This window comes from Tachyglossus aculeatus, chromosome 19, assembly GCF_015852505.1.
Source record: "Tachyglossus aculeatus isolate mTacAcu1 chromosome 19, mTacAcu1.pri, whole genome shotgun sequence".
In the NCBI taxonomy this organism is placed as follows: Eukaryota; Metazoa; Chordata; class Mammalia; order Monotremata; family Tachyglossidae; genus Tachyglossus; species Tachyglossus aculeatus.
The window spans coordinates 17,907,384-17,924,687 of NC_052084.1; the positions used below are offsets into that span (position 1 = coordinate 17,907,384).

Here is a 17,304-nt window from a genome sequence, read left to right on the forward strand (position 1 = left end):
TCGTGTGTGTGTATGGTGGGGGTTGAGGGGGTGTTGGGTGTGTTTGTTTGTGTGTGTGTAAGGTGTTGGGCAACCACAAGCACCATTCCTACACATACCTGTGTTTGGGTGTGTATACGAATGGTGTGTGTGGTTGGGGAAAGGTCTGTGTGAGTGTGCGGCTAGAGTACACACCAGAGTGGTACATGTTGGGGTGTGAGTGAGCAGGGTGCGTGTAAAGGGCATGTTTTTTGTGGGGTGGACAGGGTGTGTGTTTGGGGGAGTCTGTGTGAGTATGTGGGCACAGTGTGTGTCAGAGTGGTGTGTGTTGGGGGGTGTGAGTGAGCAGGGGGTGTGCTTTGCACATAATAAGCGCTTAACAAACACCATCATCATTATTATTACTAAGCACTGGGGTACATACAAGCTAATCAGGTTGAACCCAGTCCCTGTCCCCCATGGGGCTCACGGTCTTTATCCCCATTGTATAGATGAGGGAACTGAGGTCCAGAGAAGCAAAGCAACTTGCCCAGGGTCACACAGCAGACAAGTGGAGAGCCCAGGTCCTTCGGATTCCCAGACCCCTCTGCTCTATCCACTAGACCAAGCCACTTCTGAATTGAGATTAGAGAGTCCCTTCTAGCCTGTGAGCCCCTTTCTAGGCTGTGAGCCCGCTGTTGGGTAGGGACCGTCTCTATATGTTGCTAACTTGTACTTCCCAAGCGCTTAGTACAGTGCTCTGCACAAAATAAGCGCTCAATAAATATGATTGAATGAATGAATGAATGGGATGGAGGTCAGGGTGTGCGCCTGGGTGTTTGTGGTTGCGGGGATCTGTGTAAGCGTGTGTCTGTGTGTCAGAGTGCTGTGTGGGTGGGCAGGGTGAGCAGACAGGGTGGGTGTCAAGGTGTTTTGGGGTGTGGACGTGTGTCCAGGTGTGTGTGTGGGGGGGTGAGAATGGGCAGGCACCTTACAATGGGCCCTCTCCCCACCTTGCCGCCTTCCCAGCTCTGGCAAATTAGTTGAATTCCATGGTTCTTTATTAACTAAGTGAATCGATTAATGAAACAAATGGACAAGTAAATGGTTGGCAGGTGTCCTCTGTCCTGCCTCTCAAGGAGGAGTGAGGTGGCACTGTCAGAGAGGGGAGGAGTAAGCCCCCAGAATGCCAGCCTGAACGACTTCAATGCGTGGCTCAGTGGAAAGAGCCTGGGCTTTGGAGTCAGAGGTCATGGGTTCAAATCCCCACTCTGCCAATTGTCAGCTGTGTGACTTTGGGCCAGCCACTTCACTTCTCTGTGCCTCAGTTCCCTCATCTGTTAAATGGGGATTAAGACTGTGAGCACCCCCGTGGGACAATCTGATCACCTTGTAACCTCCCCAGTGCTTAGAACAGTGCTTGCACACAGGAAGCGCTTAATAAATGCCATCATTATTATTCTTCTTCTCTGGCCTCAGTTCCCTCATCTGTAAAATGGGGATGAAGACCGTGAACCCCCTGTGGAACAACCTGATCACCTTGTTACCTCCCCAGTGCTTAGAACAGTGCTTTGCACACAGTAAGCACTTAATAAATGCCAACATTATTATTATTATTATTATTATTATTATTATTATTATTAATGTGCCTGGGTGGGAAGGATGCTGAGGGGGCTTGCTTCAGGTCATGCTGGGAATCTCTAAGGTCAAGTGGGCAGGAGGACAGGAGGAAGAGTGGGTGTGGGAAGGATGCTGAGGGGGCTCGCTGCAGGGCAAACCGGGGCCTCTCTGAGGTCAAGCAAGTAGGACGGCAGGAGGAAGAGTGGGTGTTGCTGGAAGGGGTTCTGAGAGCCACTAGCTGGGGTGGTGGGGGGAAAAAAATCAATCAATCATATTTATTGAGCACTTACTGTGTGCAGAGCACTGTACTAAGTGCTTGGGAAGTCCAAGTTGGCAACATATAGAGACAGTCCCTACCCAACAGTGGGCTCACAGTCTAAAAGGGGGAGATAGAGAACAAAACCAAACATACCAACAAAATAAAATAAATAAATAACAGCACAGAGCCTCTTTGACCCCTCTGAGAATAAATGTCCGGGGGCTCTTTTAGACCAGGAGTTTGGCCTGGACTGGGGAGAAGGGCCGGTCTGCAAGGAATGGCTGAAATGGTCTTATTTGAGCTCCAACAGCCCGAGGCTCCCTGTCTGCCCATTTCCTCTCTCCGAAATGCAACTGCAGAGGGACACAGAGGGGTCGATTGAGATTCTACTGAGCAGAGCTACAATGAAATTAGACAATTTCCTGGACTCAGTACGGGCCCTGAAGGTGGAGAGGGACAGGGTGGGCCTCTTTCTTTAACTCTCTCTCCCCCAGAAGACTGGTCTGCCTACTCTCCTGCCCCAGCCTGACAATTCTGCTAGTTCATTCGATCATTCAATTGTATTAATTGAGCGCTTACTGGGTGCAGAACACTATTCTAAGCGCTTGGGAGAGTACGTGCAACAACAGATATATTTCTTGTCCAGTGGTTGTCAGCCCCTGTTGGCACAGGTATCGAATAGGTCAGGGGAGGTTGGGGAGGATGGAAAAATTGTTCTGACTGGGTAACATCTTGGCAACTTTGGCATCCAATCTACTGCTCCACCCTGAAGAGGAGATATCCGGGTGGTCAGAGGCAAGATGGGGTGTTGGGGCATGAGGAGGCTTATTTAGAGGCTAGGGTCAACTCTTAAACCTTGGGGAGAGGAAGGAGGGTTGGAAAAGCGTGACCCTGAAGGGCTGGAAAGAGGCCGAGTTGGAAACTCGTTGTGGGCAGGGAATGTGTCTGTACTCTCCCAAGCACTTAGTACTGCACACAGTAAGTGCTTAATAAGTACCACTGAACTAATACGATTGAATTGAAACTGCTGCTTCTCCCTGATATGGGTGAGGGTGATCTAGGGTCTGGGAGAGGCAGGGAGAGGGGAGTGAAGTGGCATTGACTAATGGAAAGAGCACGCTACTGGAAGTCAGAGGACCTGGGTTCTAATCCCGGCTCCACCTGTCAATTCTGTGTGACCTTGAGCAAGTCGCTTCATTTCTCTGGGCCTCAGTTCCCTCATTTGTAAAATAGGAAACAAATGACTGTTCTCCCTCCTCTCTGAGACTAACTTTATTAAGCCCCGTATGGGACAGGGACTATGTTTGACTTTAATAATAATAATGATGGCATTTATTAAACGCTTACTATGTGCAAAGCAGTGTCCTAAGCGCTGGGGAGGTTACAAGGTGATCAGGTTGTCCCACGGGGGGCTCACAGTCTTGATGCCCATTTTACAGATGAGGTAACAGGCACAGAGAAGTCAAGTGACTTGCCCAGAGTCACACAGCTGACAATTGGCAGAGCCGGGATTTGACTTTATTAAGTTTTGTCTACCCCTAGTGATAACTGTGGCATTTGTTAAGCTCTTACTATGTGCCAGGCGTGGTACTAAGCGCTGGGGTGGATACAAGCAAATTGGGTTGGACACAGTCCCTGTCCCATTTGGGCCTTAGTCTTAATTACCATTTTATAGCTGAGGAAACTGAGGCCCAGAGAAGTGAAGTGACTCACCCAAAGTCACACAGCAGACAAGTGGAGGGGCTAGGAGTAGAACCCAGGTCCTTCTGATTCTCAGGACCAGGCTTTATCCACTAAGCCACACTGCTTACCCCAGTGCTTAGCACACAGGAAGTGTTTGCCAAATATCACCATTAGTATTGTTAGAACTTGGGGTTTTGCATGGCATTCCAGGTTTTCCCAGGCAGGCGGGGGTCCCGGTCAGTTTCATTCATTCAATCGTATTTATTGAGCACTTACTGTGTGCAGAGCACTGTACTAAACGCTTGGAAAGTACAATTTAGCAACACAGTCCCTACCCAACTACGGGCTCACAGTCTAGAAGGGGGAGACAGACAACAAAGCAAAATAAGTAGACAGGTGTCAACACCGGCTCTAGAAGCAGCTGTCAGTACAGCCCTTGTTCACCAGGTTGGGGAGTCAGTCCACCTTCCCCCCACATTTTTTTTCTTAAATAGCATTTGGTAAGTGCTTACTATGTGCCAGACACTGTTCTAACTGCTGGGGCAGATACCACTTAATCAGGTTGGGCGCAGTCCATGTTCCACATGGGCTCAAAGTCTTAATCTCCATTTTACAGATGAGATAACTGAGGCCCAGAGAAGTGAAGTGATTTATCCAAGGTCCCGCAGCAGATAATAATAATGGCAGTTGTTAAGTGCTTACTATGTGTCAAGTCCAGTTCTAAGCGCTGGAGCCCATGCAAGTTAATCAGGTCCACATGGGACTCACAGTCTTGATCCCCATTTTAAAGATGAGGGAACTGAGGCACAGAGACTCAAAGCCCTACTGAGAGCTCATCTCCTCCAGGAGGCCTTCCCAGACCGAGCCCCCTCCTTCCTCTCCTCCTCCTCCCCATCCCCCCGCCTTACCTCCTTCCCCTCCCCACAGCACCTGTATATATGTATATATGTTTATACGTATTTATTACTTTATTTAATTATTTATTTTATTTGTACATATTTATTCTCTTTATTTTATTTTGTTAATATGTTTCGTTTTGTTATCTGTCTCCCCCTTCTAGACTGTGAGCCCACTGTTGGGCAGGGACCGTCTCTATATGTTGCCAACTTGTACTTCCCAAGCGCTTAGTACAGTGCTCTGCACACAGTAAGCGCTCAATAAATACGATTGAATGAATGAATGGAGAAGTGACTTGTCCAAGGTTCCACAACAGACAAGTGGCAGAGCCACTTAGGCAGGATTAGAACCCAGGTCCTTTTGATTCCCAGGCCCGGGCTCTATCCACTAGGCTATGCTGCTCCTTGCAGATCAGCAGACCCCCGTCCCCTCAGCTGTTTCTGTCACCCTCCCCCAACTTCATTAATTAATTCATTCAATCGTATTTATTGAGTGCTTACTGTGTGCAGAGCACTGTACTAAGCGCTTGGGAAGTACAAGTTGGCAACATATACAGACGGTCCCTACCCAACAGCAGGCTAACAGTCTAGAAGGGGGAGACAGACAACAAAACATAACATGTTAAGTAAAATAAATAGAATAGTAAATATGTACAAGTAAAATAGAGTAATAAATCTGTACAAACATATATACAGGTGCTGTGGGGAGGGGAAGGAGGTAGGGCGGGGGGGGATGAGGAGGGGGAGAGGAAGAAGGGGGCTCAGTCTGGGAAGGCCTCCTGGAGGAGGTGAGCTCTCAGTAGGGCCTTGAAGGGAGGAAGAGAGTTAGCTTGGCGGATGGGCAGATGGAGGGCATTCCAGGCCAGGGGGAGGACGGGGGCCGGGGGTCGACGGCGGGACAGGCGAGAACGAGGGACGGTGAGGAAATTAGAGGCAGAGGAGCGGAGGGTGCGGGCTGGGCTGGAGAAGGAGACAAGGGAGGTGAGGTGGGAGGGGGCGAGGGGATGGAGAGTCTTGAAGCCCAGGGTGAGGAGTTTCTGCCTGATGCGTAGGTTGATTGGTGGCCACTGGAGATTTTTGAGGAGGGGAGTAACATGCCCAGGGCATTTCTGCACAACTTCCTCTCTCCTCAGCCTCCCGCTGCTTACCTGGCCCAGCCTCCAGTGCCTGTTGAGTCCCTGGGCAGACTGTTGCACCCCAGCTAGCATGAGCCAGCCCAGATGGTTGAGCAGGATCAGGTGCAGGGGGATGCCCAGGAAGGCGAAGAAGATGCAGAAGAGGCGGGTATTGGCCATGTTGGGGCTCAGATTCCCGTAGCCTGGAGAAAGAGGAGGGTTGGGGAGGTTGGGGGGGTAGGGGGGAGGGGACAGGACAGGACCCAGGCATTCAGGAGCCTGAGGACCTCCAATCAATAAAGCAATCAATAATATTTAATTTATCGAGCGCTTACTATGTGCAGAACACTGTACTAAGCACTTAGGAAAGTACAGTGCAACCGAATTAGCAGTTATTCATTCATTCAATTGTATTTATTGAGCGCTTACTGTGTGCAGAGCACTGTACTAAGCGCTTGGGAAGTACAAGTTGGCACCATATAGAGACGGTCCCTACCCAACAGCAGGCTCACAGTCTAGAAGGGGGAGACAGACAACAAAACAAAACATATAAACCAAATAAAATAAATAGAATAAATATGTACAAGTAAAATAAATAGAGTAATAAATATGTACAAACATATATACATATATCCAGGTGATGTGGGGAGGGGAAGGAGGTAAGGCGGGGGGGGATGCGGAGCGGGAGTAGGGGGAGAGGAAGGAGGGGGCTCAGTCTGGGAAGGTCTTCTGGCAGTCGCTTTCTCTGCCTATAATGAGCTTACGGGCCAGAGAAGAAGACATCAGTTATTCGTATTTATTGAGCACTTACTGTGCGCAGAGCACTGTACTAAGTACATGGGAGAATACAACAATAAACAGACACATTCCCTGCCCACAACGAGCTCACAGTCTAGAGGTCTGCCTGCAGCTTAGTAATAATAATAATGACATTTATTGAGCGCTTACTATGTGCAAAGCACTGTTCTAAGCGCTGGGGAGGTTACAAGGTGATCAGGTTGTCCCACGGTCTTCATCCCCATTTGACAGATGAGGTAACTGAGGCCCAGAGAAGTGAAGTGACTTGCCCAAAGTCACACAGCTGACAATTGGCGGAGCCGGCGTTTGAACCCATGACCTCTGACTCCAAAGCCCTTGCTCTTTCCACTGAGCCACGCTGCTGCTCTGCTTCACGTTCCTTAGTACCCAAGGGAAAGCCAAAAGGCTTGGGAAAGGAAGCCTGCCTCCGGAAGGAACATCAACCACACCTCTCCACCTCTTCTGAGGAACGTAAAAGAGCAGGTGCACTCAGACTGCAGCAGGTGGGATTGAGGCTAGACATAAGAAAGGACTTCCTGATTGCGAGGTTGAAAGGCACTGTGACAGGTGACCACGGGAAAGAAGGACACGGTCATGAAGTGGCAGTTGCAGTATTTATTAAGCATTTACTAGGTGGAGAACACTGGACTAAGCGCCGGGAAAGAATACAACCCACTTCGTTCCTCTAATGCTAATCTTCTCACTGTACCTTGGTCTCATCTATCTCGCCGTTGACTTCTTGCCCGCCTCCTACCTCTGTCCTGAACCACCCTCCCTCCTCATATCAGACAGATAATTGCTCTCCCCCACTTCAAAGCCTTATTGAAGGCCCATCTCCTCCAAGAAGCCTTCCCTGACTAATCCCTTCTCTCCTCATCACCCATTCCCTTCTGTGTCGCTCTTACTTGCTTCTTCATTTATCCTCCCTCCCATCCCCACAGCACATATATATATATCTGTAATTTCTTTATCTATTTATTTATATTAATGCCTTTCTCCCCCTCTAGACTGTGAGCTCATTGTGGGCAGGGAATGTGTGTGTCTGTTGTTGCACTGTACCCTCCCAAGCGCTCAGTACAATGTTCTGCACACAGTAAGCGTTCGATAAATATGATTGAATAAATGAATGAATACACGGATGGGAATCGGGAGATGGCCCAGAAAGGCAATGATTTTAAAATGAGCACTTTGAACAGGGTGATGGGAAGGGCGGATGAATTTCATCAATCGCTTCCTATGACCTTTTCATGCTGTTAAAGTTGTTCATTCAGTTTCCTGCCATCTCATAATGGGTATCATTTCCCCCTCATCTTTCTCCTCCCCTTTCTTCCTTCAGCACAACTTTTCCACGCTGGTTGTCTGGTCACCTCTACCAAGGCCCTTCAGGTCATCCCGGGGCCTTAATCCCATCCTGCCTTGTTCTAATGTGGAAGGAAGGACACAAGCAAGGCTCCCTAGATGGAGAGGCTGTGTTGGTGTGTTGTGTTGGACTCTCCCAAGCCTTAGTACAGTGCTCTGCACATAGTAAACACTCAATAAACATGATCGATTGCAGCTGCGACGGTCACTTTGGCTGCTGTCACTGTTGGACTCGAGTCACGAGGCATCCGAAAATCTGCCCCTCACTACGGTTTTTGGTTTGGAGGTTGTGTTTTGATTCTTGCCATTTACTTTTCTGTGGTTTTAGTGCTTTTTATGTTTCATCTCTCCTACCATATCTGTCTCCCAGTCCCATCTCCCTTCTTTACCCTCAGATTATAGCTCTCTAAAGAGCCAGGGATCTGTCTCTTAGATCTGTCTCTTAGCATCCAGTATCATCATCATCAATCGTATTTATTGAGCGCTTACTATGTGCAGAGCACTGTACTAAGCGCTTGGGAAGTACAAATTGGCAACATATAGAGACAGTCCCTACCCAACAGTGGGCTCACAGTCTAAAAGGGGGAGACAGAGAACAAAACCAAACATACTAACAAAATAAAATAAATAGAATAGATATGGGGCTTTGCAGACAATAGATGCCTAATAAATGCTATCACTACCTCCACTGCTCTTGATTCTAACTCCCTCCTTCCCCAAATTATTATTATTATTATTATGATACTTGTTAAGCACTAACGAGAGAAGCAGAGTGGCTCAGTGGAAAGAGCATGGGCTTTGGAGTCAGAAGTCATGGGTTCAAATCCCAGTTCCACCAATTGTCAGCTGTGTGACTTTGGGTAAGTCACTTCCCTTCTCTGGGCCTCAGTTACCTCATCTGGAAAATGGGGATGAAGACTGTGAGCCCCCCGGGGGACAACCTGATCACCTTGTAACCACCCCAGTGCTTAGAACGGTGCTTTGCATATAGTAAGCACTTAATAAATGCCATTATTATTATTATTATTATTATTATTATTATTATATGTCAAAGTGCTGGGTAGAAGCAAGTTAATCAGATGGGACACAGTCCCTGTCCCACACTGGGCTCACAGTCTAAATAATTAGAAAGTCCACAGACCACAGCTTTCCCAAAATTCAAAGCCCGCCTAAAACTCCAACAAGCTTTCCCAGATAAATTCCCAGGATCCCAAGTCACATAAACCCACCAACCATCCCTAGCACCTATGCTTATTTATAGCCACTTTGGGCGCATTTATCATGTTTACGTATGTTCATTCAAATACTCATTTTGATTACTCTATGGATAAATATTTACAAAAAATTTTATGTCTGTCTTCTGCAATAGAGAGTAGGAGCTTCAGGAGCAGGGAGCTCACTGTGGACAGGGAATGTGCCTGTTTATTGTTGTATTCTACTCACCCAAGTGCGTGGTACAGTGTTTTGAACACAATAAGAGCTCAATAATTACGACTGGATGAATGAATGACCATGTCCCTTGTTGGTTTTGAATTTTCCAAGCTCCTAGTACAATGATGAGCATGATGATAATAATGATAATAGTATTTGTTGAGCACTTACTATGTGCCGGGCACTGTGATAAATGCTAAGAAAGAGACAAGGTAATCAGATTAGACACAGTCCCTGCTCCACATGGGTCTCACAGCCTAAGTGGGAGGGAGATGGATGTTGAATCCCATCATTCAGAATGGTGCTTAACAAATCCCATCATTATTATTTCACAGAAGACGAATTTGAGACACAGAGAAGTGAAGTGACTTGCTCAAGGTCACGCAGCAGATGAGTGGCAGAGTCCGGATTAGAACCCAGGTCCTCTGACTCCCAGGAAGGGGATCTTTCCAACAGACCACGTTGCTTGCTGCTACTATAGAGAAGCTGCGTGGCTCAGTGGGAAAGAGCACGGGCTTTGGAGTCAGAGGTCATGGGTTCAAATCCCGGCTCTGCCACTTGTCAGCTGTGTGACTTTGGGCAGGTCACTTCACTTCTCTAGGCCTCAGTTCCCTCATCTGTGAAATGGGGATGAAGACTGTGAGTCCCATGTGGGACAACCTCATCACCTTGTATCCCCCCAGCGCTTAGAACAGTGCTTTGCACATAGTAAGCGCTTAATAAATGCCACTATTATTATATTACTATAGTGACTCTCTCCCACCGGTCAGTCTGCTCTCTAAAATCTCCCTTCAATCACATCTCTAGCGCCTGGTGGATGATAAAACCACCCCCACCAGGCACAGGGAAAGTTATAATAAAATAGGGAACTCATGAACTTACTTTTCAGCGGCTGAAATCTTTTTGCTCTGGTGTCACTCCCTCCTTGCCCTCTGGAGAGACGATCAAAGTCTATATGTTCAGTGATCTGGGGGAAAGTGATTTTCCTTGTTTGTCTTGAACCTACCGCCTCCCAACTTCCCTGGGGGTTCCCGTCCCCTGTCATCCTGGGGTTTGGTGGACAGCAATTATTCACCCACCTTTAGAAGCTTAATTGAAGGCCCATCTCCTCCAAGAGGCCTTCCCTGACTAAGCCCTCCTTTCCCCTTCTCTCACTCCCTTTTGTGTCATCCCGACTTGCTCCCTTTATTCATCACCCCCTCCCCCCAGCCCCGCACTTATGTCCATACCTGTCATTTATTTATATTCATTCATTCAATCGTATTTATTGAGCGCTTACTGTGTGCAGAGCACTGCACTAAGCGCTTGGGAAGTAAAAGTTGGCAACATATAGAGACGGTCCCTACCCAACAACGGGCTCACAGTCTAGAAAGGGGAGACAGATAACAAAATATTAATAGGTTTCCCCGTCTAGACTGTAAACTTTTTGTGGGCAGGGAATGTGTCTCTTGTATTGTTATACGGTACTCTCCTAAGTGCTTAGTACAGTGTTCTGCCCACAGTAAGCACTTAAGTACAATTGACTGACTCCCAAGCACTTAGTAGAGTGCTCTGCACATAGCAAATGCTCAATAAATACTACCTCATCTGAAATATGATTTGAAATATGAAATATTTCTCCCCCTTTTAGACTGTGAGCCCACTGTTGGGTAGGGACTGTCTCTATATGTTGCCAACTTGTATTTCCCAAGCGCTTAGTGCAGTGCTCTGCACACAGTAAGCGCTCAATAAATACGATTGATGATGATGATGAAATGTGGGGATTAAGACAATGAACCCCACTTGTGACAGGGACTGTGTCCAACCTGATTTGCTTGTAATTGCCCCGGCGCTTAGTACAGTGCCTGGCACATAGTAAGTGCTTTACAGGCATGGCATAATATATAGAGTACAGGACTGGAAGTAAGAAGGTCATGGGCTCTAATCCCAGCTCTGCCACTTGTCTGCTGTGCAGCCTTGGGCAAGACAATTCACTTCTCCATGCCTCAGTTTCCTCATTTCTAAAATGAGGATGAATAATAATAATAATAATAATAATGATGGCATTTATTAAGCACTTACTATGTGCAAAGCACTGTTCTAAGCGCTGGGGAGGTTACAAGCTGATCAGGTTGTCCCACGGGGGGGCTCACAGTCTTCATACCCATTTCACAGATGAGGGAACTGAGGCCCAGAGAAGTGAAGTGACTTGCCCAAAGTCACACAGCTGACAAGTGGCAGAGCCAGGACTTGAACCCATGACCTCTGACTCCAAAGCCCGGGCTCTTTTCCACTGAGCCACGCTGCTGTGAGCCTCACGTGGGACAACTTTGATTACCTTGTATCCCCCCAGCGCTTAGAACAGTGCTTGGCACATAGTAAGCGCTGAACAAATACCAACATTATTATTATTATTCTCTGTGCCTCAGTTACTTCACCTATAAACTGGGGATGATTTGCTTGTAGCCACCCGGGCGCTTAGTACAGTGCCGGGGCACATAGTAAGGAATTAACAAGGACCCTAATTATTATAGCCTATCTATGTGTTCTTTCCACTCCCCCTTCTAGACTGTGAGCCCGTTGTTGGGTAGGGACCGTCTCTATATGTTGCCAACTTGTACATCCCAAGCGCTTCGGGGGGAAGTAGCGTGGCTCAGTGGAAAGAGCTTTGGAGCCAGAGGTCATGGGTTCGAATCCCAGCTCCGCCACATGTCTGCTGTGTGACCTTGGACAAGTCACTTAACTTCTCTGAGCCTCAGTTCCCTCATCTGTAAAATGGGGATTAAGAGTGTGAGCCCCACGTGGGACAACCTGATCACCTTGTATCTCCCCCCAGCGCTTAGAACAGTGCTCTGCACATAGTAAGCGCTTAACAAATGCCGTCATTATTATTAGTAGTAGTACAGTGCTCTGCACACAGTAAGCGCTCAATAAATACGATTGAATGAACAAATACCACAATTATTATTAATAAGTGCTTAACAAATGGAGAAGCAGCGTGGCTCAGTGGAAAGAGCCCGGGCTTTGGAGTCAGAGGTCATGGGTTCAAATCCCAGCTCTGCCAACTGTCAGCTGTGCGACTTCGGGAAAGTCACTCAACTTCTCTGGGCCTCAGTTCCCTCAGCTGTAAAATGGGGATGGAGACTGTGAGCCCCCTGTGGGACAACCTGTAACCTCCCCAGCGCTTAGAACAGTGCTTTGCACATAGTAAGTGCTTAAGAAGTTGGGTAGGGACCGTCTCTATATGTTGCCAACTTGGACTTCCCAAGCGCTTAGTACAGTGCTCTGCACACAGTAAGCGCTCAATAAATAGGATTGATTGATTGATTATTAGATAACATGAAAAAGGAGTCCCGAGCGGTCCCGTGCTGCCATCTGGCGGTCTCCAGAAGCTACGTCAGGTACCGGAGCCACACTTCTAAGGGATTTGGGGAGAACCCACAGTCTCCCCGACTTTCTGGGGTCCTGGACAACCTTGGAGTAGCCCCAGTTTTGTGCTGGGCTGAACGTTCTGCTTCCCTTCCCGTCTCTTCTTCCCCCACCAAGCACAATCCCCATCTCAAAGTCACCCAGAGGCCTCTGCTTCAACAGAACAAGCCCCATCCTCTCCCCTGTTTCCAGGACTTGTCCCTTGGGCTCCCCACAACCCAGGGGGTGGGAAGGGCGAGATTCTTTCTGAGGCGAAAGGCAGAGAGAAGCCGGAGAGGGTTGAGGAAGGGCTCTTTGACAGAATCCTTTCCTGCTATATGAATCAATTAATCAGTGGCATTTATTAAAAATCAAAAGCTCCAGTGGCTACCAATCAATCTGTGCATCAGGCAGAAACTCCTCACCCTGGGCTTCAAGGCTGTTCATCCCCTCACCCCCTCCTACCTCACCTCCCTTCTCTCCTTCTACAGCCCACCCCGCACCCTCCGCTCCTCTGCCGCTAATCTCCTCACCAGGCCTTGTTCTCGTCTGTCCCGCCATCGACCCCCGGCCCACATCATCCCCCGGGCCTGGAATGCCCTCCCTCTGCCCATCTGCCAAGCTAGCTCTCTTCCTTCCTTCAAGGCCCTACTGAGAGCTCACCTCCTTCAGGAGGCCTTCCCAGACTGAGCCCCCTCCTTCCTCTCCCCCTCCTCCCCCTTTCCATTTCCCCGTCTTACCTCCTTCCCTTCCCCACAGCACCTGTATATATGTATGTACATATTTATTACTCTATTTTACTTGTACATATCTATTCTATTCATTTTATTTTGTTAATATGTTTGGTTTTGTTCTGTCTTCCCCTTCCAGACTGTGAGCCCACTGTTGGGTAGGGACTGTCTCTATATGTTGCCAACTTGTACTTCCCAAGCACTTAGTACAGTGCTCTGCACACAATAAGCACTCAATACAATTGATTGATTGAGCACCTACTGTTCATTAATTCATTCAACCATATTTACTGAGCACTGTACATGTACTGTACAGTGTACATGTACACTGTACATGCAGGAGAATACAATCAATCGTATTTATTGAGCGCTTACTGTGTGCAGAGCACTGTACTAAGCACTTGGGAGTACAACGTAACAGTACACAGATTCCCTGCCCACAACAAGCTTAGTCATTCACTCAATCGTATTTATTGAGCGCTTACTGTGTGCAGAGCACTGTACTAAGCGCTTGGGAAGTACAAGTTGGCAACATATAGAGACGGTCCCTACCCAACAGTGGGCTCACAGTCTAGAAGGAATTACAGTCTAGAGGGGCAGACAGACATTAATATAAATAAATAAATTACAGATACGGACATAACTGCTGTGGGCCTGGGAGGGGTGAAAGAGTCGGCCTGATATCTAGATTTCTTCCAGCTTACTGTGTGCAGAGCACTGTACTAAGTGCTTGGGAAGTACAAGTTGGCAACATTTAGAGACGGTCCCTACCCAACAGCGGGCTCACAGTCTAGAAGGCTAAATGCACATCATTAACAAAATAAATAGAATAGTAAATATGTACAAGTAAAATAAATAGAGTCATCTGTACAAACATATACACAGGTGCTGTGGGGAGGGGAAGGAGTTAGGACTGGGGGGCTACAAGGTGATCAGGTTGTCCCACGTGGGGCTCACAGTCTTAATCCCCATTTTACAGATGAGGGAACTGAGGCACAGAGGAGTGAAGTGACTTGTCCAAAGTCACACAGCTGACAATTGGCAGAATCAGGATTTGAACCCATGACCTCTGACTCCAAAGCCCAGACTCTTGTACCACTGACCCCCAGCCCTGGATCACCTCCCTCAGAGAGATGGTGATGTTGAGAGCGTCAGTTTGGTCATCAAGGGAAGGTAGTTTGGGGATGGAAGCTAAGTGAGTCATGATGACTTGAGAAATTTGGAAGGGGTCAGCACATAATAATAATAATAATAATAATGGCATTTGTTAAGCGCTTACTATGTGCGAAGCACCGTTCTAAGCCCTGGGCACATCAGAGGTCTCTGTGGGGGAAGAGCACAGATTTGAAGGGAGGAGGTGTTTGGGAGAGAAGGCAGGTTGAGGTGGTTGTGATTGGATAGAGGGACTTCAGAGTAGATGGCGGTAGAGATTGTACAATGGCTAGAGATGATCAATCAATGAATTGTATTTATTGAGCGCTTACTGTGTGCAGAGCACTGTACTAAGCGCTTGGGAAGTACAAGTTGGCAGCATATAGAGACGGTCCCTACCCAACAGTGGGCTCAGTCTAGAAGGGGGAGACAGAGAACAAAACAAAATAACAAAATAAAATAAATAGAATAGATATGTACAAGTAAAATAGAGTAATAAATATATACAAACATATATACATATATACAGGTGTGGTGGGGAAGGGAGGGAGGTAAGGAGGTGGGGATGGAGAGGGGGAGAGGAAGGAGGGGGCTCAGTCTGGAGGAGTTGAGCTCTCAGTAGGTCCTTGAAGGGAGGAAGAGGGCTAGCTCTCTGATGATATCGAATATGTGTCTAAATTGGTGAGTGGGTGACGTGGGGTGGAGCAGGGGGTCGGTGGAGTTGAGGAGTAATAGAAAGCAGGTAGCGGAAGGGTTGACAGGAACATCTGTGTGGATATCGAGGTCCCCAAGGATCAGTTTAGGAATGGAGAAAGAGAGAAGGAATGAAAGAAAGGGGTCAAAATGGTTAAAAACTTTGGAGGGGGAGCCTAGGGAGCTGTAGCTAGAATCTGGAGAGGGTGGTAGAGGTTCGTAGTATGGGCTTCAAAGGAAAAGAAAAGGAAGGGGGAGGTGGGATGGTGTGAAGGCTGCACTGGGGCAGGAGAAGGAAGCTCCTCCTTTCCCAGTGAGTCTGGGAGAGTGGAGAGGCCCCCTCTGGAGAGAGCAGCAGGAGAGACCTTGACCTCTGGGGAGAGGCAAGTGTCAGGGAATAGCAATTGGGCCAGGAGCAGGCCAAGGATGAAGGGGAGCTTCCCCCTGATGAAGCTGGGGTTCCTCAGGCTGCACCTGGTTGACGTTTTAGGTGTGGGTTCACTGGAGCAAAGGGATTGAAGGGTCGGGAGGTGATCTACAGCAAGAACTACTTCATCCGGTGATACCCTGAGGAGATGGTTGAATGGTGTGAAGGTCCTTGGGTCCTTGAGGGTGAAGAGGCCATTGTTTAGGAGAAAACAGGGGCTGGGTCGGTGTGAAAGCAGGAGAAAACAAGGGCTGGGTTGGTTTGATGGTAGGCAATGGTTGATATGTAAAAATGTAAAAATCTGGGGTTTGCTCAAACCCACCTCATGATAGGACAGAGAGCCAATGGTGTTGATCAAATGCTGTGTGTGTGTACCTCGTTCTCGCCTGTCCCACCATGAACCCCTGGCCCACGTCCTCCCCCTGGCCTGAAATGCCTTCCCTCCGCACATCCGCCAAGCTAGCTCTCTTCCTCCCTTCAAGGCCCTACTGAGAGCTCACCTCCTCCAAGAGGCCTTCTCAGACTGAGCCCCCCTTTTCCTCTCTTCCTCCCCATCCTCCCAGCCCTACCTCCTTCCCCTCCCCACAGCACCCGTATATATGTTTGTACAGATTACTCTATTTATTTTACTTGTACATATTTACTATTCTATTTATTTTGTTAACGATGTGCATTTAGCCTTATAGACTGTGAGCCCGCTGTTGGGTAGGGACCATCTCTATATGTTGCCAACTTGTACTTCCCAAGCGCTTAGTACAGTGCTCTGCACACAGTAAGCGCTCAATAAATATGATTGAATGAATTTAGCTTTAATTTTATTTGTTCTGACGACTTGACACCTGTCCACATGTTTTGTTGTCTGTCTCCCCCTTCTAGACTGTGAGCCCATTCATTCAATCATATTTATTGAGCGCTTACTGTGTACAGAGCACTGTACTAAGCACTTGGGAAGTACGAGTTGGCAACATATAGAGACAGTCCCTACCCAACAGTGGGCTCACAGTCTAGAAGGGGGAGACAGAGAACAAAACAAAACATATTAACAAAATAAAATAAATAGAATATGTACAAATAAAATAGAGTAATAAATACAAACATATATATAGGTATACAGACCATTATTGGGTAGGGACCATCTCTATATGTTGCCAACATGTACTTCCCAAGCGCTTAGTACAGTGCTCTGCACACAGTAAGTGCTCAATAAATACAATTGAATGAATGAATTTAGCTTTCATTCTATTTGTTCTGATGACTTGACACCTGTCCACATTTTTTGTTGACTGTCTCCTGCTTCTAGACTATGAGCCCATTGTTGAGTAGGGACCGTCTCTATATGTTGCCAAATTGTACTTCCCAAGCGCTTAGTACAGTGCTCTGCACACAGTAAGCACTCAATCATCATCATCATCAATCGTATTTATTGAGCGCTTACTATGTGCAGAGCACTGTACTAAGCGCTTGGGAAGTACAAATTGGCAACATATAGAGACAGTCCCTACCCAACAGTGGGCTCACAGTCTAAAATGGGGAGACAGAGAACAAAACCAAACATACTAACAAAATAAAATAAATAGAATAGATATGTACAAATAAAATAAAGTAATAAATATGTACAAACATATATACAGGTGCTGTGGGGAAGGGAAGGAGGTAAGATGGGGGGGATGGAGAGGGGGACGAAGGGGAGAGGAAGGAAGGGGCTCAATAAATATGATTGAATGAATGAAAACTTCGGAAGACTAGTTTCCAAAGGGTCTTGACCGCTTCCAACAGCGGATAGAATCCTGATGGA

At 47.5% G+C, this 17,304-nt stretch overlaps 1 protein-coding gene across 1 annotated transcript in view; it reads right to left on the reverse strand.

Moving 5' to 3' along the window:
* Positions 1-17,304, reverse strand: part of KCNK17 (potassium two pore domain channel subfamily K member 17) — a 28,791-nt gene that overhangs the window by 6,401 nt on the left and 5,086 nt on the right. Inside the window, exon 3 of the mRNA XM_038761469.1 lies at positions 5,565-5,734. Within this exon, the coding sequence (XP_038617397.1) occupies positions 5,565-5,734 (170 nt within the window). The remainder of the gene's footprint in view (positions 1-5,564; positions 5,735-17,304) is intronic.